This window comes from Puma concolor, chromosome B1 (assembly GCF_028749965.1).
Source record: "Puma concolor isolate L17-30 chromosome B1, mPumCon1.1.hap2, whole genome shotgun sequence".
Lineage (NCBI taxonomy): Eukaryota > Metazoa > Chordata > Mammalia > Carnivora > Felidae > Puma > Puma concolor.
The window spans coordinates 43490605-43518565 of record NC_141670.1 but is presented as its reverse complement, the minus strand read 5'-3'; the positions used below and the strand labels follow the sequence as shown (position 1 = coordinate 43518565).

The following is a 27961-nucleotide window of genomic DNA, read 5'->3' as shown; positions in this document are numbered from 1 at the left end:
GCCAAAACCGCCCACATTCAACAGTACACCGCACCCATCCTCTCCACTCTGCTCTCACGGTGGACTGTCTCTTGCAAGGTGCGCGGCCAGGAGGGGTCCCCTCGCGCTCCCAACTGTCCTTTACGCAAGCCAACTGCCATTATTCGGACTGGCATCCAGGACATGAAGCCATGTTGTGCCTTCTGCTGCTTGTCATCGGGCTCATCGGGCTCCAGACAGACAACAGTAAGTACAAAAACCTTTCCTTTGAACTTTTGGGAATGTCACTTTCCTCTCTACTTTCTTCTGAGAGGCCAGATATCCCTGGGAAAGTGCCTTCTTGCAGGTGCTCCAATTTTTTAAGCCAAAGCCCACTACCATATCGTCTTACCCAAAGAAAATTCACACTGGATGTGACGGGGCTTTCCCACTCATCCTGGTACCATATGAAAGATGAGAGATGCAGTGGTTCAACTGGATGCCTCAAGGTTAGAGTTTCATATAGTACTCTGTCTGCATTTTTGACCTCTGGACTTTGTAGTTGAAAAGTCCAAAGGTCCTGATTTTATTTGTAATTAATTTCTCTTTAAAAGTCTTGTAATTCTAGAAAGTGGGAATTGAGTTTAAAGAAAGAGGTGGCATATAAAATATTATGGATTTAGATGAGGAGGAAGCTATGAGGTGATGGATGCTACTTTAATGAAACATTTTGTACCTTACAGATTCTGAAAGACTACGTGTGCAAATTACAATACCGGAGAAAATACGGTCAACATTAAGTGGAGGAATTGAATCCCATGTAACTAAGCACTAACATTTTTCACAATCTAAAGTCATGTGGATATTTTCTTTCTAAGGAAGTAAACTTGGCATTTTCTTTCATGCAAATTTGGTGAATTTTATATTTATACCCAAGTTTCCTTAAGTGGAAAGCCTTTTTGAAAATGAACTAATAAATAGTGTTTCATAGAAATATATTGCAGTGATGCTTATTCTCAAAACCCCAAGTCCCATCTTTTAAATCTGTTTCCCTCTTGAGTGTCTTTGAATAATCATTGACCTGATTTATCCAGAGATTCTCTTCTTATTCACTTACAAGGCTATATTTGGAGGAGTTTTTCCTATATTTGGAGGTGTTTGTATCCTTGTTGTTAAGTAAGCCTATGGTTTTTGTATACAATGTAATGACAATTTCATTTAATGAAGTTTTATATGAGTAATTTTTGCATTTTGATTGCAAATACGTTAATCATGAAGACTTTTTTTCATGCCATCTTAGTTCATCTTGGTTCAGGGTAGATTTTCTTTTCTTTGAATTAGAAAATATCTTTTTTTTTTTTTTTTTACTAGTTTCTAGAATCATTTCTCAAGAAATGAAATGTGTTTTTTTCAAACACCACACCTTAAGTTTATTTTTGATTGGGTAGTAAATGTTCTGGTAATTTTAATGCAAATATTTCCTTAGCAACTACCCACTTGTCACCCTAATTCAGATATTACAGGCTTAAAATTCTCAATATATCATTTTAAAAGGAATGTATACTTATGGAAACTTGGAAACTTAATATTTAATAATTTAAATAGAAAAATAATGTGAGGAATTTAACAGTATTTGGAAGAGTTCTATTTTTTAATTCAAAAATAATATGGAATTGCTTGTTCATATCAGAAAATATATACAGAATCTACTTAAAGGGAAATATCTTCTATTAGGCATCACCATAATCTATGACAATAATTCCATAAGAAAAGTACAAAAAAAAATCACCTGTCCTCAGCTGTCAAATTCATAAGGGAAAAAGTTTCACTATTGTGTTAATGTCTCTCTCCCCTATGTGTAGAGTAGTACTGGATACATTGTATTTGAACCAGTGAGGCTGTATTGTACTTACTAGTTTTAAAAATGCTATAAACATAACATAGTTTATGTTTATAACTGTTATAATTAATAAATGAATGATACAGATCATAAAAAGAGAATATTCGCCTAGCAGTTTTAAAAAACCTGGGTAGATGTGAAAAGTATAATGAAAGTGAAAAAAAATCAAGAATTAGATCAGAGTCAGCTAAAGAAACCAGATAGATGCAACATAAAAATGGCTAAGGGAGGAGGAGGATTGAATTAGGGACTTAAGTATATAGTAACTGAAATTCCTGAAAGAAGGGGGGAAAACCTGGAGAAGATGCTATATTAAACATATAGTAACTGAGAAATAATAGAAAAAAGAGATTCCTCAGGCCAAGTATAGCAACACAGAATAAATAAAAATCAGTATTGACAACACTTTGACATAATGATAACAGAATACCAGACATTCTAATGGATATTATGAACTGGGACCAAAATAAGAAAAAAGAATAAGACTCAAATATTAAGTGTAAATATAGAGCAAAAAATAGGGGAAAATACACATATACATACACATATATTTAATAATATCAGTAAATAACATTTTGTGATAAAGTGTTTTTAGTGTGTATATATATATGTATATATACATATTTGTGTGTATATACATATACGCACATATATGTACAACACCGCCCCACACACACAGGCCAAAAATAAGTTACTTAACAATAAATATTATTCAAAAGGTAGAGAACTTTTTAGGATACAGTAAAGTTTTATTGAAAGACATTATCATGACCACTAATAAAACTGGAAAGATTAAAAAAAGGAAAGTAGGTCATGTTGGCAGTCAAGAATGCTTAATATTTTCTTAGGTTAATTTTTACCAAATCTGTAGATTGACTACCATTCCATAAGAAATTTCATGGAAATTGGCAGGTTGATTCTAAAATATATATGGAATGGTAAAAGACAAAAAATGTTAACTTTGAAGAACAAAACAGTGATTCACTTTGGTTCATTTCAAAACATATTTTAAAGTTTTAGTAATTAATATAATGTGGTATGTGATTATTGTCTAAGGGACATATAAATTAACAGAACAGAATAGAGTATCTCTGAAATACCCACACACATATGAGGACTTATTCATTTCAATAGTAACATTGAAATCATTGGATAAAGAATGGATTAGTTAATAAATGGTGAAGAGAAAATTTATTAATGATATGGAATAATAAGAAAATGTATATTAATGCCACAGTATACACCAAAATTGATTCAAGATAATTTAAATGCGTTCATCTGAGAGTAAAATACTAAAAATCTGGAAGACAAGGTAGAAGGCTATTTCTAGGACCTTATAATAGGGAAGAATGATACCAGAAAAAAAAGCAACAGAAAATCTTAAGTGAAGGCATAAGGAATATCTAGATTTAAATATATAAATAAATAGCGACCATAAATGAGGTGAAAAATGTTCCAGTCTCACAGAAGATATTTGCCATCCATATGACACACAAAAGGTATCCAGAATATATCAAGAACTCATACAAATAAATTAGATAAAAACCAAGAAAATAGAAACATGTACAAAGTTTTGAATGACAATTAAGTGTTGAACTTGAGGGGACAATAATTATCAAGCATATATACAAATTAGGAAATTTATAGGGAATTGCCAGGTAAACACAATAGGGTATTATTTCACATCAAGGGCAAAAGTTAACTCTAACAAAACAAAATGCAATTAAAGGAGATGGATAAAAGGATAATATTCACTTTTTGTGAATATCTACATTGGTGCAACAAATTTGCTGATTAGTTTTAAGCTTCAAGTTGAAGTTGCAAAAGTACTTTTTAATAAAAGACATTCATTCAGGTTTAGTTTAAAATATAGCTTGCAAATATGTACAAAGATATGCCTAAGATTATTTGGGGGGGGGCATTGCTTAAAATAGTAAAACAAAACTAAATAACCATTGACAGCATAGATGAATAAACTGTGCTATATTCAGAAAATGTAATACAATACCATGGAAAAATTATAAAGCTACATGTATTGATAATGATAGCAAATGTTTACAGAGTGCTTACTATGTCTGAAACAGTGTTTTAAGCAGATGTGTAATCCAGCAATGAAATATATAACTTGTAGAAGGATTACATTCATACAGAGCTAAAATTTATGCAAAAAATTATTTAAACATCCATAATGAGTATAGATATAAAAATATGCGTGGGACTGATAAACATGAAATTCAAGATGTTGGTTAGTTGGAATGTAAGAAAGGGAATTAATAATAGGATGGGAGAGTACTTAAAATTGTTTTGAAATACTTTTAATGTTTTTATGTTTTAACATAGACATTGTTGACAAGGCATTTTATGTAATTTGCTGTAGTGTTTATTTGCACAAAATATGTAATAATTAAGAATAATAATCAACTGTGGCATATAGAGAAGATCAAATGCTTTTGAAAGAAACATCATGCACAAAGTTGAAATATTGAAAGCTTTTCTCCTGAGATCAAGAAAAAGATAAGAACGTCCACTATTACCTTTTCTATTTATTTTGCCTGGAAATATTAGCCACTGTGATAAGGAAAGAAAAAAACAAAAATTAAAAATATGCATAATAATTGGAAAGAAAAAATAATGCTATCATCATTTATAGATTAAATGATTGCATATAAAATAAAATCCAAAGTTACTTACAGAAAATTAGAAATAACATAATAATTTAGTAAAATCTTTAGAAACAAGATAAAAAGAAAACAAAACAAACAAAAAAAAGAAATAAGACCATAACATAAAAATCAATTGTATTTCCATTCTATAAAACAAAAATATAAAATGAAACTTTTAAAAAGAAATTTTACACTACATAAATATCAAAATCTGGATAAATCTAACAAAGTTAAGCAAAACCTCATCTCTGAAGACAATAAAATAAGATGAGAGGAATGAAAGGTTTAAATAAACCCAAGTATAAACCATGCTACTGGATTGGAAGGCCCAAGAATTTAAAGATGTCAAGGCTATGCAAATTGATCTATAAAGACTAAATTGCCCATTTGTTAAACATCATTTCTTAATCTTACTATTAATAAAATCAATGAGTTTTGATCCAAACTTGGAATGAATTTTATAAAATCTGCAAATATTATACTTTATGTGCTGCTAAATCTTTGCTCTATTATAGAAATATTTTATTAGTAGTATGTTTATGCTCTTTCATTTTAAGCATAAGTTTTGCAGTGACCTCAGTCTTTATTAAGCTAATGTAATTATTGGATGCAAATCAATTTTTCAGATCAAATGTTTTGTTGGGTTCATTTAAAATTTATTAAGAAATTACACAAAATATATTCTATCCACTTTTATTATGAAAGCCAATATTTAAATATCATTTCATTGATAAAAATCAACATTAAATTATAAGTTTTCCTCTTTTATTGTATTAATGTGCTTTCAGTGTAATTATCATTAATGTAAAATGTTAGTTTTACTTTCTAACATTCTTATCACTTTTCTTTGTCTTTTTAATACACTCTCCTGCCAGGTGTCCTACAACATTGTAATTGAAGGGAAAACATACACCGTGAACCTAATGCAAAAGTAGGTGATCTACATTATTTTACCACCTGTATTTTTTTCTAATTCTTGTTTGTAATTAATCCCGAATGTAATTATTTTGCATTTTTAGATGTTCCTAGTTACTGGCTATTCATTTGTCTCTTATTTTATGACTTAAAAAACTTTGTCTATATAATAAATATGTAGAAGTTGAACCTTTAGTTTATGCTTCCATCTTCCTTCTTCCCAGTAGCATCAAATTTTGTTTGGCTATCTATGGATTTCATGAAGGATGAATTTTGATAATTTTCTATCTTTATCAAAATCTTTTTCAAGTCCCTAATATTCAACTATATTTGAAAGATCATCATGAATTAGGGTGGAAAGAATAGTGATGATTAAAAGAAAATTACTTAACACATCACGTCAGAATGTATTAAGGACTTAAATATAATTGTAATTAACCAAACTCAGTACTATGCCAGCTGATGAATTTAGGAAAAATAAGCACATCTTACTAAGGAATAAAGAAAAATAAGAATTGTAATGGTCCTTTTTAAATTTTTTTTTAATATTTATTTTTGACAGAGGGAGAGACAGAGCATGAGTGTGGGGAGAGGGGTGCAGAGAGAGAGAGAGGGAGATACAGAATCTGAAACAGGCTCCAGGCTGTTAGCAAAGAGCTCGATGTGGCACTTGAGCTCATGGGGTAGGGGGATAGGGGCTTGAACTCAAGGAGGGGGGACAGGGGTGAGGGGGTGTGGTGGGGGCTTGAACTCACAGACAGAGATATCATGACCTGAGTCGAAGTCAGATGCTCAACCAACTGAGCCACCCAGGAACCCCTGTAATAGTCCTTTTTAAATGGTATAAGTAGGAGGGATGCCTGGGTGGCTCATTTGGTTGAGCGTCTGACGCTTGATTTTGGCTCAGGTTGGTATCTCACAGTTCTTGGGTTTGAGCCCCATGTCAGGCTCCCCGCTGACAGTGGAGTCTGCTTGGGATTCTCTTACTCTGCACTTCCCCTGGCGTATGCACTCTATCTCTCAAAAATAAATAAACTTTTAAAAAAAGTAAATGGTAAAAATAAGAATTTCACAACTCTACATTAATGTATTTTAAAAACTGTGTGAAATTGTTTTTTTCCTCTCTAATTTTTTACTTAAATTCCAGTTTATATACAGTGTAATATTAGTTTCAGGTATAGAATTTAGTGATTCCTCATACATACAACACCCAGTGCTCATCACAAGTGCCCTCCTTGATACTCATCACCTATCTAGCCCATCCTTCCTCCCACCCACCTTCCTTCTCGCAAACCTCAGTTCTCTATAATTAAGAGTCTGTTTTGTACCCTGTGTTCATCTGTTTTGTTTCTTAAATTCCACATATGAGTAAAATAATGTATATGTCTTTCTCTAATTTATTTCGCTTGTCATAATACACTGCAGCTCCATCCATGTCATTGAAAATGGCAAGATATCATTCTTTTATATGGCTGAGTAATATATATATATATATATATATATATATATATATATCCCATTCTTTATTCATTTATCAACTGATGGACACTTGGGCTCTGTATCCATTCATCGGTTGATGGTCACTTGAGCTCTTTCTATAATTTGGCTATTATAGGTATGTTGCTATAAATATTAGGGTGCATGTATCTCTTTGAATTAGTATTTTTGTATCCTTTGAGTAAATACCTAGAGCAATTTTTGGATCACATGATAGCTCTATTTGTAACTTTTTGAGGAACCTCCATATTGTTTTCCAGAGTGACTGCCCTGGTTTGCATTCCCACCAAGATAGTGTAAGAGAGCTCCCCTTTCTCCTCATCCTTGCCAACATCTGTTGTTTCCTGTGTTGTTAATTTTAGACATTCTGGAAGGTATGAGGTGATATCTGATTGTAGTTTTGATTTGTATTTCCCTGATGACTGGTGATGTTGGGCATCTTTTCATGTGTCTGTTAGCCATCTGTATCATCATTAGTTGTATTGTATATGCTATACCTTTTTGTCCTAATGTAAAAATGACAGCTTATGAATAGCAGTAGATTTCTTAAGGTCTGTCTTTTTTATATTAGGAAAAAAAGTATAACATATACAATACAACTAATGATGATATAATCGATGAATTGCATGTTACACACCCTACAATTAAGACTCTTCTTTTCTCACATACAAGCAAAGTACACTTAAATAAAAACCTTCACATAGTAAACACAAAATCTTTTAAAAAGTAACCACTTTCTTAATGACTAGCATGATAAAATTAGAATATAATTACAAATGTTTAATCAAAGAACCAGCTTTTGGAGAATTAAGTCACAGTCACCAAATAAGTCTTGGCTCAGAAAAATTCAAAATATTGTTGTAAAATGTCAAGAAAGTCATCATAAACAGAACCTAACTTTTTAGATATGATCAAATCTATAATCGAAGTAAATGCAAAACTTTCATTGTAGTTTTTCATTGTATATGCAACAGATGAGAATATAGTGAATAATACTAGGTTGCAGAGGAGACAGAATAAAGTGCGGCCAAGGAACTCCTGCTGGTGGAGTCCTGAAGCCTTCAGTGACCACTGTTACTGGTGTGTCTCAATCCTGACAGCTCCTACTCATGGTATCTTGGTAACTAGTTGGTTTCAGACTTAGCCAACAGTTTATATAGAAACAAAGTGGTATCACTTTCACTCTCAACAGCCTATGAGGCTTTGACTGTGTAAAGAGCTGGCAGCAATTTGTGCCTTGTCACATCAACTTGACAATCCCCTAGGGGTCAAACAAATGAAATTAGAATGCCAATTTTATCACATTGCTCAAAGGTATTCTTGCCAAACTCAAAAATGGATCTAGATGAGCATATTGAGAGTAATACTACAGGCACCACTTGTTTTATTGTGCCTTCACACATACTGCATTTTTACAAATTGAAGGCTTTTGTGGCAACCTTATGGTAAGTAAGGGGTTTTATAGATGTTTCTGCTTCATTCCTGGTGGGTCCATTTAGCTGGCTCCAATGTTTGTATTGTTTATCATCTCAGAGTTTCAGCAATGATGGGGCAATTTGTAATCCATTCCACATTTGCATGAGATGTAGTTTAGGGTTTTTGTTTTTGCATGTGATGCTGTTTCTGCCATGGTCAAGATTGGGTAGCTTCATTCTGTCCATTGTCTACAGACAGCAGGTATTGATTCTTTCTCCTTCTGTTTACAAATTGCTGAGGATATTTCTAGCTCTATGCTCTTTACTGGAAAGCCCACACTGTGTTTCATGCTAGAGACCAGAGGCTATTTAACCTTCCATACCTAAGGTACAATTCTGGTCCAGATTCTGACCTAGTTTGCAGTGTCACCTGCTTACTTTTTTAACTGCAGAAGTAGTCTTTGTTTTCACTTCTTTGACCATTCTGTTTAAAGCAAAAGTCAGTCCACCTTTTGCAAAGGGCTAGATAGTAAACATTTTAGAGTGAACTCCATATGGTCTCTCTTGCAACCACTGAATTCTGTCGTTGTGAAAGTTGGCATAGAAGATTTGAAAATAGATAGACATAGCTATATTCTAATATCACTTTATATTTAAAAGTGGTGGGGGGTAACTGGGTGGCTCAGTCAGTGAAGCGTCTAAGTCTCAATTTTGGCTCAGGTCATGATCTCATGGTTCGTGGGTTCAAGCCCCACTGTCAAAGCAGAGCCTGCTTGGGATCTTCCCTCTCCCCTCTCTTGGCCCCTCCCCTGCTTATGCTGTCTTTCAAAATAATTTTTTTAAAAAAGAAAAGAAACGTGGTGGGCAGGTTTTGGCCTATAGGGCATTGTCAACCCACTTTATTGTTTAAAGTGTAGTGCTATATTAAAAAATGTATTAGTATTGTCAATCAGTCATTTCTGTGTATTGATAGTGGAAATGGAGATAGGAGATTGGGTCTTCTGTCTTTCACAAAAGTCACTACCAATTGCCTTTTAATTGTTGTTTTAATATTTGTTGTTGTATAATATATTAAGTATAAATCAAAATAAATAAAATGTATTTGTGCAGTTAAATGAATAATTATGAAGTGAGCATTCATGTATACACATTGACTGTATTCTAGAAGCTATACAGTATTTGTAACTACTTTCAAGATTGTTGTGATAACCATTTCCTTGATTTTATTTAATTATCCTAAGCAATATATTTCTATTTGTTTTGAATTCTAAATAAATGAATCTAAATTACTGAATAGTATCCAATTTCATGATTATACAACAATTTATCCTGCTATTTTAGACATTCCATTTTTTCTATTGTGGAGATATTAAAATATTCAAATATGAAAACTCTTACATATGTGTTCTTTGGCACATGTGCACAAGATTTTCTGGATATACAACTAAGGATAGTCTGTATTGTTAAAATAGATGCATTGTAATAATTATTAAACAATTTTCCTAAAGCATTCTACTACTTTATATGCCCCTCTGAATTGCATATTTTATTAATAATGGGAGATCTTTTAAGTTTTCAATAACTGTTGATTATGTGATGTTTATTATATGTATCTCTCTAAATGCAAATAAGCCTGGATACTTTTTTAAAAATGTATCAGTTGGCTATCTGGATTTTCTTCTTTGTTAAGCACCTATGGAAGATATTTATACTTTTACAAAAGAGCTTTCTAATCTAACCTTTTCTTTCCTATTTTTAGGAATTCTTTTGATTTTTTTGCCCAGAAGTCTTTAGTTCATGATGTGTTTTTCAAATAACTTCTCCTACTCTATGCCTTCTGTTTTCACACTTAAGGTATTTTAGTAAAGAGAATTTTTCCTTTATTTAAATTACAGTTTTATCTTGTATAAAAAATCCTCCTTTACGCCAAGGCCATGACTAAATGTTACACAGTCCTAAAATATTTTTAGTTTTGCCTTTCATATTATCTCTTTATTCTACAAGAAATTGACTTTAGAGCATGCTCTGAGATAGATGAGTAATTTAGTTTTTGGTATGACTTTTTGATGTCAATTTTATTAACTCTTTTATATATATATATATATATATATATATATATATATATCTGTGATGACTGCTGTATATATTACGTATATATGGATATATATGTATTACTGACCTCTGTATTAAAATTTTTGCTCAATTTATCTCTTTGTAATAAATATTGATAGCTTAAAGTTAAGGTCCTTCTGTCTTTTCTTTATCAAGAATGTTCTGATTTTTCTTAGTACTTTTCATTTTCATATATTTTAGAATCAACTCTTCCACAAAGAAATGTCCGGGATATTGATTCTTTGAATCTACACAGCACTTTGGGAAGAACTAATCATTTTACAATAAAATACCAAAAAAACCCACAAAAAGACAAAACCCAACAACACCGCAAAAAACAAAACACAGAGAAGTATTTCTCTGTGTATGACATGGTATATCTGTCCATTTATTCAGATTTTAATAGTACTTAATATATTTTTATGACATTCTTCTTAAAGATTTTGCAAATTTATTTGCATTTTCTTTTTAAGTATTTCACACTTTTGAGGCTATTGAAAAAGTCACATTTGAAAAACTTCAGATTCTAAATGTGTTTCTTGTGTATGGGAATACAATCGATCCTTATATAGTAAATATACATCAGCAAACTTAACGAATTCTCTGGAAGCTCAAAAAAATAATCTGTCTTTAGATACATTTATAATTCTATCATCTGATAAAGGCAGTTTTGTTTCTTTATTTCTAATGCATAGGAGTTTTATTTATTTTCTTAGTTTTTTACTGGGTACAGGGAACCACAAGCATAATACAATAGTAAATAGAAGCTGAGGCAGAGTACCTTATTTTCTTGTTCACTAAGTCAAATAGAATGATTTCAGTGTTCATAATTAAAGATGATATTTTGATTGTCATAAAGACATTCACTCCATTCTTTGCTATTTCCATAGTTAATGGATGTTAAATTTATCAATTCTGCATCTGTTTATGAACATATATTATTTAATCTGTTATTGTAATTGACTTTCTAATATTAAATTGATCCTTATTCCAGGAATGCATCCTACCGGGTTTTAACTTATTATTTAATCAACTGCATTCATTAATATTTTATTTAGAATTATTTTATGTCCAAATATAATTAAGATTGGTCTATGTACAAATTACACTGGGTTGTATAACTGAAAGGACTCAAAAAATTTATTACCATAACAATTCACATGTACTTCAAAAAGGATACACTGCACCACAACAGTAGGAAGAAGGAAAGAAGAAAGCTAGGGCAATATTAGGGAGGTCCCATAGTTGCACAGAAGGTGGTTTGACTCTAAATCACTGACAAAAACCAAAATATGTACAAGATATATCATTCTTATGAAATCCAAGGTTCAAGTTAACTGTTGGGTTGCTTTGATCCCACTGGTTACAGACTCAAAATGAAGACAAATGTATGTAGACAGTTAATCTGTGTCTTTTCAATAACATCATGGAAAGCTGATTCAGACCTTTAGGGGAGTTTTTTTTTTTTTTTTTTTTTTTTACTCTAAACAGAATATTTTAATTTACTAATCAATCTGTTTTATTTGCTTCTTGGTAAGGGTCCCTCCCATGGATCCAAGCATCCTTAGAAATAGGTATAAGTCTACCACTGACCAGCTGTGAGTGAACCCTATGGTTATAGCTTGTAATTACAACTTATAATGATCTTTTCTCATATTATCTTTTCACTTTCTATCCCATCTCTTTCTGGTCCCTGAAATGGTGAATGTTTGGTACTCTTCACCAGTAAAACTAACTTCACCTGGAGTTTCCTTGTGTAGAGATGTTTTTGACTATTAATCTAATGTCTCTAACGGTACTATGATTATGCAGATTTTTCTGCTCTTTGAGTCTGTTTTTACACATTATATTTTTCTAGGTATTCATTCATTTAAATTTAACTTCAATTTATGGTATGCAGTTGGTCATAGTATCCTCTTACTTTTTCAAAGACTGGTATTTTTAAGGTCAGTCACCCTCTTGCATTTTAATATCATTTCATCTTTTTTTCTTTTTTCTTTGACACAGCTCACTATTACTTTGCCAATTTAATAACTTTTTTCATGAACTAATTTTTATGTTATCATCCACATTATATGATTTTTTTATTATTGCTTTGCTTTTACTTTTTTTGTGTGTTAATTTTGATCTATGTTTATAGCTCCCTCAAATGAATTCTAAGTTGATTATTCATCAACCATTTTAATTTTCTAGTTTAACATTTTAAGGCTAACTTTTTTCTCCAAATATTGCTTAGCTGCCCCTTACATCTTTGGCTGTGTAGAATTTTCTCTGGTTGACTATTAGCAAACATTTTCAAGTTTATATTACATTTCTTCTTTGGTCCATGAATTATTTCATTATCTCTAAATATCAATATATGTGGCAGTTTTCTAGTTATTATTTCTAATAATTTTTGAACACAAAATATTCTTTGATTTCAATCCTTTAAAAGTTGAGACTAACTTTGTGATGTAATATATATTCAATTTTTGTAATTATCCTATATGTACTAAAAAATAGTATATATTCCATAATCACTTGTTCTAGTGTTCTTTTTGAATCATAAAATTCTTTCATATTCAACGTTGATTTTTCTATTTGTTGTATTATTTAGTAATATATATGTGTTAAAATCTTCCACAATGATTTTCAAATTGTAAAGTTTCCTTATGTGAATTTTGAATTACATTTTTGAGATTATAATTTCAAAATTGTATAAATTTTGAGTATGAATACAATTTTAATATTATGATGTGGCTATTTTTTAGTAATTAGTTTTTCTTAAATTTTATCTGGTGTATGTATAGTTACACTAACTTTCTGTTGTTTAGTATTTGTAAACTACATTTTTTCTATCATTTTCTTTCCATTTTTATTCAGTCTATTTTTTATTGAGTGTGAAATTCTTTCTTTTAATGCAGTCCAAATTATCATTTTTTACTTTGTAGGTATTATTCTTTTCATATTTTAAAAGAAATCATTGTTTACATACAGTCATACATCCAATCTACTATTTTCTTTCAATGGTTTTTATTGTTTTCATTTTCATAGTTAACTCTAAATTCATCCAGAATTGATATTTATGTGTTTTGTGAACATAAAGGTGAAGACTTAATTATTTTTCATATTAGCATCCTATGGAATCAGAAAAGGCCATTGAGAAGAAAACACAACCTCTCTTCACTGTACTATAATCAATGTCATAAATCAAATGACTATTTATGAGGGGGGGTCTCTTTATTGATACCTTTTTTCTCTTCTGCTAGTTTATATGTTTATTCTTGAGCATTATTTGTCTAATGAGATACCATACCATACTAATTACAATGACTTTATAATAGTTCTTGATGTCCAGCCTTGTTCAACAGTTTTAAGATGCCTTGCTTTTCCTGATCCTTTGATTTTCCATTTAGTTTTTGAAATAATTTTATTATTTTTCTTTTGTGCATTTTATTTTATATTCTTTTTTCTTTTGTGTTCATTTTAATGAATCTACCATTTTATACCGTTTCCCCTCAATTAAATTCTTTTTTATACATTCTTTTTCTATTCTTTCATTTGTTTCTCTAGATTAACATATTAATCTCTGAGTTATTGAATCTAATATGCATTATTACTTTTATCAGTTACCCTATATTGTCAGATCATTAAACCTTTCAATTCCATCTTCCTTCTTCTATGTTTTCATTATTTTTTCAGATATTATAATCCTCCATACTTTTAAACCCCAATGAGATATTATAATTATTTTTTGCACAATCAATATTCTTTTATATTTAATCACAAGTTTACTCACAAATTTGCTCTTCATTTATTCCGACATTTCCATTTCTATGTGCACTTAATTTCTATATCTCAGGAATTCTCCATATTTTTGTTGCAAGTCTGCTGGTTTTTAATTATATTGGTTTATTTCAGTGTTAAATTTTTACCTAAACCTACTCTTAAAAATTTTTTTTTGCTGGAATAAATTCTAGGATGACATTTTAAAAATGACTTTAGCTTTTTAAAACTGTCATTCTGTTATCTTCTGACTTTCTTCATATTTATTGACAAGGTAGTTGTCAATCATGTTGCTGTTTCTTTAAAGGTAACATCTTTTTTTTTTCTTTTTCCTCTTAATACTTTGAAGGCTTTATTTTAGTTTTCATTAGTCCTTAAAAACATCAGATGTGATTTTTCTTTGCTTTTATCATGCCTGAATTAAATAGAGCTTATTGATTCTGTATCATTGATTTAAAAAATATATATTTGCTTTTATTTTCAGAGACTTTAAGTTTAGCTCTTTGACCACTCCACACAATTTCAAACATTGGCAAAAGATTTTACAGGAAGAGAAGCTATGTATTTGATACACCTCAAAAACTCAGTACTTTCATTCTAGGAGTACCTGACACGAGGGGTTCTGCCTGTTTCTAGACATCCCAGTAGCTTTCTCCTTGACCAAACATGGACATGTAGCTTTTTTTTTTTCCTTCAACTCAGAATTTATGTGTTTCCTGGAGCCCCACCCCACTGTGGGTCATATTCTTTTTTGGTATGACAAAAATGCGAAAAATTTTGCTCTGTCAGTGGTTTGGCTCCTTGAACTTTTACGTCAACAAATCCAAACTGCTATGGCAGTCAAAAATCTTTATATTATGCTTATTAGGAAAATAAAAATGGGATATCTACATTTACTGTTTGTCTTTATAGGGCATATTCTTCCCACATTTACAAATAATATATTGAAATTTGAGATCTCCATCTAATTTGTTGAATTCTTGCCACATTAATTCACTATTTACTGACCATTTGCTATTTTACAGATATTCTTCTAAGTGCTTCAGATGAACTGGTAAACCAAATTGACAAGAATCTGCTTATATTTTTATCAAATGAAACTAATAATGATATAAGAAATGAGTGGATTAGGATTAATGTTAGAAGGTGACAAATGCGTAAGCAAAAATAAAGAGCAAAGTTAGAAGTATTGTTTGGAAATCCTATGTTTTGATACTAGGAAAGGGCATTTAAGAAATAAACTTGCCAAGATAAGCCTCACTAAGTGAATATGTAAGCAAACACTTGAAATAGATGAGACAATGAGCTATATTGAAGAATATCCCAGGAAGGGGCAACAACTAGTACAAATACCCTGAGACAAAACTTGCCTACCGTGTTTTAAAAAACAGCCTAGAGGGGGCGCCTGGGTGGCTCAGTAGGTTAAGCATCCGACTTTGGCTCAGGTCATGATCTCATGGTTCGTGGTTTCGAGCCCGGTGTCAGGCTCTGTGCTGACAGCTCAGAGCCTGTAGCATGCTTCAGATTCTGTATCTCCCTCTCTCTCTGTCCCTCCCCTGCTCACGCACGCTGTCTCTCTCTGTCTCTCAAAAATTAATAAATATTAAAAAAAATTAAAAACAGCCTAGAGGACAGTGTGACAGTAAGGTGAGTAAAGAAAGGTCTGGACACCAGGGTTTTTGAGTAAAATTAGAACAAAGTGCATGTTTTCAGGAATCTCTCTCTATTTCCACCCTGACTCTGTTTACCTACCTGTCTATAATAAATACAATGGAATACATATCAAAATAGAAGCTTAGGAAACAAATTTCCCATTAAATACTTTATATCTTTATTTTACAGGGCTTTTTTACCTCGTAATTTTAGAGTTTATGGTTATAATGGCACAGGAAGTATGAAGCCTCTTGAACAACAGTTTCAGGTATTACTTCTACTGTCTGTTTACCTTTATTATGTGACTTTCTACGATCACCTTACTTAGGGTTCACATGTCAGAAAACAAAGGGTTGGAGTTATGTTTTGTTTTAAAATAAATTTAACGATTTACTTTTGATGATGCTGTAACTGAACTAGCATGAGTTTGCTCCTTGGTGAGTTACAGATAGAGACTATACCAGGTGGTGATGTCACACAAGGCAAACTTTATTTGCAACAAATAAAATCACAAAGACTAGCTTCCAAAGCCCAAGCAGGAGTGAGCAGTTTCTTTTTATTTAGGATTTAGGATGACTATTCAGAAAGGGGAGCTTTGCCATCACATCTAAAGGCGGGCATAAGGTTGTGCAGGCGTCCTGACAAAACATGCCTTATACACGCATTTTGTGCTATGTTAATGAAGGTTGTGCTCCTCCTAGGGTGGAGATTTTCACATTATAATGAAACAGAAGTAAATGTTGGACAAGAGAAAGGGGCTATGGGCATGCTCAGAGAGCCAGTATAAAGTGGATGGGGACTTTTTCTCTTAACTTGAGTAAAGAGTGCAGGGTCTTGCTTATTTATTTTATTTTTTAAACTTTATTTAAATCAAAGTTAGTTAGCATATAGTGTAATAATTATTTCAGGAGTAGAATGTAGTGATTCATCACTTAGAAATAACACCCAGTGCTCATCCCAAAAAGTGCCCTCCTTAATGCCCATCACCCATTTAGCCCATTTCCCATCCACCTCCCCTCAAGCAACCCTCAGTTTGTTCTCTGTATTTAAGAATCTTTTATGGTTTGTCTCCCTCTGTGTTTGTATGTTATTTTTATTTCCCTTTCCTGAGGTTCATCTGTTGTGGTTCTTAAATTCCACATATGAGTGAAGTCATAGGATATTTGTCTCTCTCTGACTAATTTTTCTTAGCATAATATCCTCTAGTTCCATCGACATTGTAGCAAATCGTAAGATTTCATTCTTTATGATTGCCAAGTAATATTCCATTCTTTTAATCACTGAGTAATATTCCATCATATATATACCACATCTTCTTTATACATTCATCCATTGATGGACATTTAGGCTCTTTCCATAATTTGACTACTGTTGATAGTGCTGCTATAAACATTGGGGTGTATGTTTGAATCAACGTTTTTGTCTCCTTTGGATAAATACCTAGTAATGCAATTGCTAGGTTGTAGGGTAGTTCTATTTTTAATTTTTCTGAGGAACCTCCATACTGTTTTCCAGAGTGGTTGCACCAGTTTGCATTCCCACCAGCAGTGCAAAAGAGTTTCCCTTTCTCCACATCCTTGCCAACATCTGTTGTTGCCTGAGTTGTTAATTTTAGCCATTCTGAGTGGTGTGAGGTGGTATCTCATTGTGGTTTTGATTTGTACTTCCCTGATGATAAGCAATGTTGAGCATTTTTTTCATGTGTCTGTTGGCCATCTGAATGTCTTCTTTGGAAAAGTGTTTATTTATATCTTTTGCCCATTTCTTCACTGCATTATTTGCTTTTTGGGTGTTGAGTTTGATAAGTTCTTTATAGATTTTGGATACTAACCCTTTATCTGATTTGTTATTTGCAAATATCTTCTCCCATTTCTATTGGTTGCCTTTTAGTTTTGCTGATTTTTTCCTTCACTGTGCAGAAGTTTTTATCTTAATGAGGTCCCAGTTGTTCATTTTTGCTTTTGTTTATCTTGTCTCCAGAGATGTGTTAAGTAAGACCTTGTTGCGGCCAAAGTCAAAGAGGTTTTTGCCTGCTTTTTCCTCTAAAATTTTGATGGCTTCCAGTCTTGTGTTTAGATCTTTCATCCATTTTGAGTTTATTTTTGTGAATGGTGTAAGAATGTGGTCCGGTTTCATTCTTCTGCATGTCGTTGAAACAGGGAGAAATAGAAAATTTGAACAGACCCATAACTAGCAAAGAAATTGAATTAGTTATAAAGACCTCCCCAAAAATAAGAGTCCAGGGTCAGATGGCTTTTCAGGGGAATTCTACCAAACGTTTACAGAGGAGCTAACACCTATTCTTTTGACGTTGTTCCAAAAAATAGAAATGGAAGGAGAACTTCCAAACTCATCCTATGAGGCCAACATTACCTTGATTCCAAAACCAGATAAAGACCCCACTAAAAAGAACTACAGACCAATTTCCCCGATGAATATGGATGCAAAAATTATGAACAAGATACTAGCCAACTGGATTGAACAATGCATTAAAAGAATTATTTACCACAATCAAGTGGGATTTAAACCTGGGATGCAAGACTGGTTCAATATCTGCAAATCAATTAATGTGATACATCATATTAATGAAAGAAGGACAAGAACCACATGATCCTCTCAATAGATGCAGAGAAAGCATTCAGCAAAATACAACATTCTTTCTTGATAAAAACCCTCAAGAAAGTAGGGATAGAAGGGTAGTACCTCAAGATCATAAAAGCAATATACAAGAGACCCATCACTAATATCATCCTCAATGGGGAAAAACTGGGAGCTTTCCTCCTAAGGCAGGAAAATACAGGGATGTACATTCGTGCCACTGTTATTCAACATAGTATTGGAAATCCTAGCCTCAGCAATCAGACAACATAAAGGAATAAAATTCATCCAAATCAGCAAGGAGGAAGTCAAACTTTAACTCTTTGCAGACAACATGATACTATATATATAAAACCCAAAAGATTCCACCAAAAACCTGCTACAACTGATCCAGGAATTCATCAAAGTAGCAGGTACCACAGATTCATGTCTCTGATATGATTAGGCTGTTTCCTGACCTGGTAGAGACTATTAGTTTTTTTCATTTCCTTTGTTCCCTTGAAACCCTGAACTGCTGAGTTTTTTGCATTGTTTTGTGATTCTGATACCTCCTAAGAAGATCTAGGAGAAGTGTGCTTGGGCAAATAGAGCTGGTAAAGCATTGATCACAGAAAATAGCTGGGTCCTAAAATGACTTCTCTTGTGTCTCAAAAACTACGTCTCATATTTCTTTCTGGGGACCCCTAACTTTCTTCTTACAATGTGTCTCAAGTTAGCTCTATTACACAGATGGTGAACCAAACCAAAAATGTTTATGATGTTTTTAAGCTATTATTTCATGATGATGTATATGTATGTGCTTATGTACATGTAGCAATATATTGTGAAATACTTAAAATGAGTTGAATCAGGAAAGGTAAATCTTGGAAGAGAAGGAGAATCCAAAGACTTGTCTAATGTTTAATGTTCAAGGACCAAATAAATACACATGGAATTTCATGTACATTTAAGAATATATTAAATTAAATTTTGATGTACTTGGAACACTTGGAACTTCATTTAATGTCTATATTCTATAATTATAATGTCTACAATGAATTTATAATTCATAGATTTGATAAGTATGTATAGAATTGCAGGGATTACCCATGTCTCAAATGCTGTTTTACTTTTTTCCTTTGCACTGCCCTACCAATTCCTATTGATTTTTTCCGTTTTCCTGACTTCTGTGTAGTGAATCAACCAGTACTTTGAAATTAAAGCATTTTTATTTAGACTAGCTTTTAACAGAAGAAATAATACATATGGTGAGTTGCTTTAAATTTTGCTTAATACATTAGGCAAATATATGTGAGTCATCTATGGAGTATAGAAATACATAAATCTCCATGCTGTCAAATATATATATATATATATATATATATATATATATATATATATATACCTGACACCTAACTCTACTTCCTACTTCCTAGCAGTAACCATGAGAGATAAATGTGTAATTTAAAAAATAAATCAAATAATTTTTTATTGATAACCTGCATGTAATAAGTTGTTAATGTTGGCTTCAAATACAATGAATATATGGTTCCATGTAGATAACTTACATTTGCCAAAGCCGCAGGCCTATTTCCAGTGGAAGAAAAATCGGGAAAGTTTATAAATTAGGTTAAAAGGAGGCAAAATTTCTTTTTTAAGTTTATTGATTTATTTTGAGAGAGACAGAGACAGCGTGAGTGGGGGCAGGGCACAGAGTGAGGGAGAGAGGGAGAATCCCAAGCAGGCTCTGAGCTGTCAGCACAGAGCCTGGACGTGGGACTCAAACTCATGAAACTGAGATCATGACCTGAACTGAACCCAAGAGTTGGAAGCTTAATCAAATGAGCCACCCAGGAGCCCCAGCAAATTTCTTTTTAATGAAGTCTACAAATGATTTTCATTCCTAAAAGTCATATTATCTTGGTATATTACCTTGGTAAATATTATCTTGGTAAATACAGACTTATCTACAGAAGAACAAATCATCCCATTAGACATAGAAAGAATTTGTTCCCAGTGCCTAGAACTTACAAGTGTAAGCCATTCATCATTGTCGTGGACTTTACAATCTCTCTACAACAAATAGATATTCATTATGATTAAAAGTAAAGTCACTAGGAGAGCATAACAATTCAAAATGTGTATGCACATAGCAACAGATCTCAAATTACATGAGGTAGAAATTGACAGAAGTGAAAGGACAAATAGATAAATTGTTAAAATAATTTATTTAAGCATTCTTCTCTCAATAATTGATAGATGAACTCAGGAAATATGTTGGAAACTTGAGTGGAACTGGCCATAAAATTGATTTAGTCAACATTAGGAGATGACACACAATAGCAACAGTGTATACATTCTTTTTAGTGCAAAGAGAACATTGAAATGGAAGAAAGCAGTGCAAGAAATGACAATGACAAAACAGGAAAAACTGAAGAAGGAAATCGAACAGTAAGAATAATAAAAATGAGCATTTTGATTCCTAAAATGAAGATTTTATTCTATGCGGAGTTAAAAATGATTTTTTATTTATTGATTTACAACTTTTCCAATTAACCTATTTATAAGGTCAATATAATTTACTGCTTATTCCAAAGAATTAGAAATGTTATCAATCAATCATATAAACCACTTTTGGAAGGAAGTAGACGAAAACACATGGAAAGATACAGGTATTTTATCTTAATCTGATAAAGTATGATTTGTACAGATGAAACTGTACAGGGGCCTACAATAAAAAACACAAAGTAATCCATTAAGGTGAGACAACAATGAAATATTTTTTTAAAAATAAGGCATGACACTGTTTTAGTTTATGTTTAATTAATGTAAATAAACCATATAGTAATGTGAACAAGGAAAGTTTAACATAAAGAATTACCAACTGTAATGGGGACTAGAATAAAAAATAAGAAGTAAAGAGATCTCTAAAAACCAGGAATACCAGATAAAAGAAGCATCCAGCAGATCTAGTACTGGGATGAAGAATACAGTCTCATCATCCAGAGTTGAGATCCCAACCTTGTTAGAAGGGGTGCAGAAATGGATGTCTGATAGATAGCAGGAAGTCACTATGGTGCTGTACCAACAGGTATTGCTGTAAAATTTCTCTTTGGAACTTTCTGAAAATCTGCTTAGTCAGGAAAGCTGTTCACAAAGAGGTATCTCAGAAAGCCACTCTGCTATGAAAGGAGAGGGACCTGAATTATAGGAGGAAACTACTGGCTGATGGATGCTAGTGACCACCATGCACTCAGATCTGTGGACTGAAGAATCATCAGGCACTGAAGGACCCTGCTGGTGCAATTAGCTGCACACTGTTCAGGAGCCTTCCAAACTAGCCCCCTGGAATTGGGAAACAAAGCTTTCTTCTCATGCTCTTCAGCACCTTCTACTAGCAAAACTTTAGTACCATTTGGCAAAGGAATAATTTATGGGCCTAGATTCATTTGCGCAAAGGAGGTAAAAGATTTATTAGAAGCTGGGTGCCAATGCATCAATAAGGACTAAGTACACAACTTTGTTCAGCTTTCATTTGCACACATTTAAACTCTGGTAAAATAAAACTACCCTGTGTTTCTGCTTAACAAGATTCAGCCACCCTTTTTACAAATGAAGAAATTCTCACCTTTGCCCCCAATTGAGGAGACACATAATCATAAGAGCCATCATGTCCATTGCTAGCTATATTAATTTCTCCTCAAATTCAGTTACAGTCCCAATGAATACTACGTGAACTAGAGATTAAATTATAAAGTTAACTTCCAACAACTTGTAGGTAAACTAATAGGAAGAAGGAAAAAGAAAAAGAAAGTGGTTAGCATACACAAATAAACACATATGCATACATATAGGAAGCAAAGAGAAAGTATGCAAAATCACTATTGTCTTCATTAGTAAGTCATGATTGCTATCTATAGCTTTTTTTTACCCCTACTACCTATTCCCTGTTCCCATTGCTTTCACCCAGAACCTTAGTTTGCTAAGGATATTTACAAACTGAAAAGAACAAATCTTTATTCCGAAAGGATCTGCATTTTTAATTATACTCTCTTTTGGTTGCTATAATAATCAGCTAGGTTCAAGACATAGCCCTTCTTGCTTTCATTGGTAACAGGAACCAATTTTCTTTTGGTATTCAGAGTCAGTCACTCCAGCCACTAGATGAGCCTATGTTTAGTGGCATAAGAATTTCAACGTATCCATTTGGAAGTTTCATCTTCCAAATTAGTGGAACTATTATTATGTCCCTTGGTAGACCATTTAGAGTTAAAGTTACTGAGATGGAAAGCATAAATGTGTATCTTCCAACTAGACTAACTGCTTTCAACTGAAAGTATATGTTAAATCCAAGTACATAAAACCATTGTTGCACTTTGCTGAGAAATAAGTTTCTGTATCAAAAACAAGGCTGTTATACAGGTTTGTCAATTTTGTTTATCTTTTTAAAGAGTCTCCTTTTGGTTTGATTGATATATTTTATTTTTTATCTATTCTTATTTATTTTATTTCACTCTTATCTTTGTTATTTCCTTTCTTCTGTTCAATTTAGGTTTAGTTTCTTCCCACCCCTCACCCCCACCCCAGTGTCCTAGGTGGATGGTTAGGATATTAATTTGAAACCCTTCTTCTTTCTTAATATATGCATTTATAGATATAAATTTATCACTTACTTAGCTACTTTTTATTATGGTGTATCTTCATTTTAATTTATTTTAAAGTATTCTCTGGGTTCATGTTTATTTCTTTTATGACCCATATAAGTTATTTAAGAATGTGATATTTAATTTCCACATATTTGTTAGTTTTCCCAAATTTTTGGCAAATGATTTCTAATTTCATGCTATTGTTACCAAAAAGCATACTTTTATTTTTTGTAAACTTTTAAGTTAATTGAGACTTTTTTATGGCCTAGCATATGGTCTAGCCTAGAAAATGTTCCATGTGTACATCAGAAGAATGTATATTATGTTGTTGTTTAGTGGAGAGTTTTACAAATGTCTGCTAGGTTTAGTTGGTTTATGGTGTTTTCAAGCTTTGTATTTCCTTGTTGATCTGCCTAGTTGTTCTATCCATTGTTGGAAGTGGGATAGAAAAAGAAAAGAAATATCCAACTACAATTGTTGAATTGTCTATTTCTCCCTTCACTTTTACCTATTTTTGCTTTGTGCATTTTGGTGTTCTGTTATTTCATGCAAGTATGCTTACAAGTGTTATATCTTCCTGTTGAATTGAACCTTTTATTATTATAAAATGCTGTTCTTGGGGCGCCTGGGTGGCGCAGTCGGTTAAGCGTCCGACTTCAGCCAGGTCACGATCTCACGGTCCGTGAGTTCGAGCCCCGCGTCGGGCTCTGGGCTGATGGCTCGGAGCCTGGAGCCTGTTTCCGATTCTGTGTCTCCCTTTCTCTCTGCCCCTCCCCCGTTCATGCTCTGTCTCTCTCTGTCCCAAAAATAAATAAAAACGTTGAAAAAAAAATTAAAAAAAAATAAAATGCTGTTCTTTATTTCCAGTAACAATTTTTTGTTTTAAAGCCTATTCTGTATGATATTAGTATAGTCACTGAGATTTGCTTTTAGTTGCTATTTGCATGATACATCTTTTTTATTCTTTTATTCCCCATCTGTTTGTACCTTTGCATTTAAAGCATGGTACCTGTGGATATATTATAGTTGTGTCTTGTTTTTACCATTCTTACCTTGGCAATCTCTACCTTTTATTGATAGTCTCTATTTGATATGATATTGTCATAATACTTCTATTTTTTTATATTTACATTTTTTATTTTTAAACTGCTTTTTATTTTTGAGAGAACACAAGCAGGGGAGGGGCAGAGAGAGGGACTGAGGATCTGAAGCGAGTTCTGAAATGGGATCTGCACTGACAGCAACCAGCCTGATTTAGGGCTTGAACTCATGAACTGTGACATCATGACCTGAGCCAAAGTCAGATGCTCACCTGAGTGAGCCATCCAGGTGCTCCTCATACTTCTATTTTTTAAACCATGGTTTCCTTCAAAAATTCTTTGAACATAATTATGATGTCTACTTTGAAGTTTTTCTGTTTATTCCACTATCTGGTCACTTTCACAAGTAGTTTCTATGGCTTGTTTTATTTCACTGTAATGAGTTCCTTAGATCTTGTGGAAATAAACAAAAATCAAACAAATGAGAACAAGCAAAGTCTACTTATTCCAAGTAGTCGTACTTTGGTATACAGCTACCATCACTTGAGTTTTGGCAGACACTCAAAGGCAGGCAGGAAAGTGGGAAAGGTTTATATGGTGGTAGAAAGGGAAAGCTCAGGTATGCCCTTCTTGTTGGCATGAGAAAGCTGTGGGTGAACTAACTAGTAGTGTTGAAACATTTTATGTTTTATGTTTAGGAGTGCATATTTGACTCTCTCTGGTTGGTCCTAAATTGGAAGGAGAGACAAAAATTAGGTAAGCTGACAGTTTTTAGTCAAGTCCTGGTCATTTGGGGGTGACTGTTACATAAGTTATTGTTTAGCTTCCTGGATTATTACTGGAGATAGCAATGTGCCTTCCCACAAAGTCTGACTTGCAGCAGGCTGGCTTTCTGGGCTATTTTTTGCCAACCTGGGGGTTTATTTCCTGGACAGATTACAGAGGGTTGTGTGACACATTTCTATTTTTATATATGATCTAGCCTTTGTCCATTTGTATATTTAGTGTCTTTGTCTATAATTGCAGTTTTTCACTAAATTTAGGGGAACTTTAGTCATTATCTTTTCAACTGTTTTTGTACCTATTGTTTCTTCCCATTTCTCTGGGACTCCAATTAAACATATGTTAGATACATTGTCCCACTAGTTGCTGCAACTATATTAATTTTTAAAGCTTTTTTTCTCAGCTTTCTCTCAGATTTGATCACTTCTACAGGTCATATTCTAAGTATTTTTTAAACCTTTTCTCTTGCCTGTCCAATGTGCATTAAGTTCTACCCGGTATATTTCATTTTAAATATATTTTTTGTTCTAAAATTTAGACCTCGCATTTTTATAACCTGTATTTCTCTGCTGAATCTCCAAAATTTTCCTTTATATTCTTGATCACATTTTTAATATCTGTTGTAATTCCTTTATTTTAAAAATAATTGCAAAATCCTTGGTTGCTTCAGGGTCAGTTCTCTTTTGGAATTTTCTCATAACTATGGAGCATATTTTTCTTTTGTTTACATACACAATATTTTAAAATCATACCTTGGCTATATTCAATGATACATTGTGGAGCTTGTGACTTTCTTAATTCTCGCTCTCTCAGACAGTTGACTGGAGTGAGTTTCCAACCTCTACTCTCTTGTGTTTGGAGACAGCCAAAAATCTCTCCTTAGTTCTTCCAGTTTTTTTGGTCTTAGTTTCTGCTAAACTACTTGAGATTTCTTTCATATAGTCTCAATTTAGATGTAAGTAAATAACCTACACTGAGGTTGGTTAATAGCACCCTGTTTTAAGATCTCCCTCTGCCTCCTCCTTCCCTGAATATATCACATCCCAGTTTTTAGAAACTGTCAAACTCTGGTCAGTAATTTGTTGTTGTTGTTGTTGTTGCTGTTGGAATATTAGCTACTTTACACTGCCCTGTGTTGGGGAGTGCTCTCAGGTGAAAACACACACAAGTGCAAATATCAGAAAATGCAGTTTTCTTCTTTCTAGTGTGGATTCCCTGCTCCCACCTTTACCTGCCTGCCTTTGTAGATGTAATTAAAACATTATTTTTCCGAAGTTTATATTTATTAGTGAGAGAGGTTTTTTCTTTTTTCTTTTTTTTTTTTTTAATATTTTTAACGTTTATTTATTTTTGAGACAGAGAGAGACAGCGCGTGAACAGGGGAGGGGCAGAGAGAGAGGGAGACACAGAATCTGAAACAGGCTCCAGGCTCTGAGCTGTCAGCACAGAGCCCCACACGGGGCTCGAACTCACAGAGTGTGAGGTCATGACCTGAGCCAAAGTCGGACGCTTAACCAACAGAGCCGCCCAGGCGCCCCTATTAGTGACAGAGTTAATGCAAGCTGTTCTGCCATTACACTCAAGTAATTTTGAAAAGAAAAAAATTCTCTTTTGGATTTATTTTTTTTACCTCTATCTTGCAAACTTAAGGGGGTGAAAAAATAAATTTTTGATTATTTTACTTTGATCCTAATGACTACAAATGTTAGGTTTAATTTATAACAGGAAAAATATGGAAGTGTACTTAATTCTCTTTGAACTTGGGAACTTTTTGTTCAGTTGAGCCAAATGCTTATTTAATAATCTTATAAATCTGTTTTGGAAACAATATTTGACACATACACACAAATAAACATATATGTTTTAAATATTTGAAAATAGTTCCTTTAACGTGAATTATTCTAATAGAGGTCTACGTATTTTATCTTTATTTTTCAGAATTTTTGCTACTACCGAGGGTTTATTGAAGGTTATCCAAATTCTATGGTGACCATCAGCACATGTACTGGACTCAGGTTGTGTTATATAGTTTGATAATTACAAAGTATAATATTGTCTTAAAGTTTTTAAATTTTTAAAATTATATTCAGGGGTTCTAAAATGAGGCATGACTTATTGTGGGAAATTGTCAGTGGGAAAGCACAATATGGAAATTCTTGTAATATCTCCTACCCAATCCTGAATTAAGATTTTTGAGATATTTATAGACTATGAAATATTAATTGCTAGATGAATATCAATAATGTTACTATTCTGTGCCATTCAGTAAGTTTGTGGATATTCAGTAACTTTTTCCTACTTTACCATCTAAGACCAAGACTCAAAATAATCTACATACTGTTAAAAAAAACTGTTCCAGTATAATTTTGTTATTTATTTATTTTATTGACTTTAAAAATGCATTATTTTATTTATTTACTTATTTTTGGAATTTGTAGGGGCTTACTACAGTTTGAAAATGTGAGTTATGGGATTGAGCCCTTGGAGCCTTCAATAGGTTTTGAACACGTGATTTATGAAGTAAAACATAAGCATAAAGGTGTTTCTTTATATGCTGAGAAGGGTATTGAATCAAGAGAAATGCCCTATAAAATACAAAGTATAGAGGTAGGTGATTAATTGAGTAAACTATGATTATTGCTATGCAACAATATAAACTATATTTTTCTAATGCACAAATTATTTACATTAATATACATTATAGGTAGATGTACCAGAAACTTCATGACTTATATTGTAAGCCTCAAAACTAGTCATTCAATTCTCTAGAACTCCAAACAGGCATTTTCCACTGTTAGTAGCAAATTTTCTTGGGATCTGGACCTTTATTGTCTGCAGATGCACTCCTTTCTCCATATTTATTATGTCAAAATGTTGATATAATTAACATATAATGAAATTCACATAAATATTGAAGATATATACCTAGAGTCCTGAGGAGAATCACCAGCATCTTGTAAGGCAATGGCCTCAGGAGAGGCATTTACATTTTCCTGAAGAAAGACAAGGTTAATCTTCCTATGCAGGGATAGAGAGG

General features: G+C 32.7%; 1 protein-coding gene across 3 annotated transcripts in view; it reads left to right on the top strand.

Annotated features, from left to right (window-relative positions):
* Nucleotides 1-27961, top strand: part of ADAM2 (ADAM metallopeptidase domain 2) — a 142243-nt gene continuing 114282 nt past the window's right edge. Inside the window, exons 1-7 of one of the 3 annotated variants that reach the window (XR_015250074.1) lie at nt 1-225; nt 702-778; nt 5397-5452; nt 16068-16146; nt 20823-20906; nt 26863-26939; nt 27363-27531. Coding sequence is in view for 2 of the 3 variants with exons in the window: in XM_086703643.1 (XP_086559769.1) it covers nt 171-225; nt 702-778; nt 5397-5452; nt 16068-16146; nt 20823-20906; nt 26863-26939; nt 27363-27531 (597 nt within the window). In the remaining variant the exon portion in view is untranslated. The remainder of the gene's footprint in view (nt 226-701; nt 779-5396; nt 5453-16067; nt 16147-20822; nt 20907-26862; nt 26940-27362; nt 27532-27961) is intronic. The other 2 variants (XM_086703643.1, XM_025921406.2) reach the window with 2 other exon arrangements.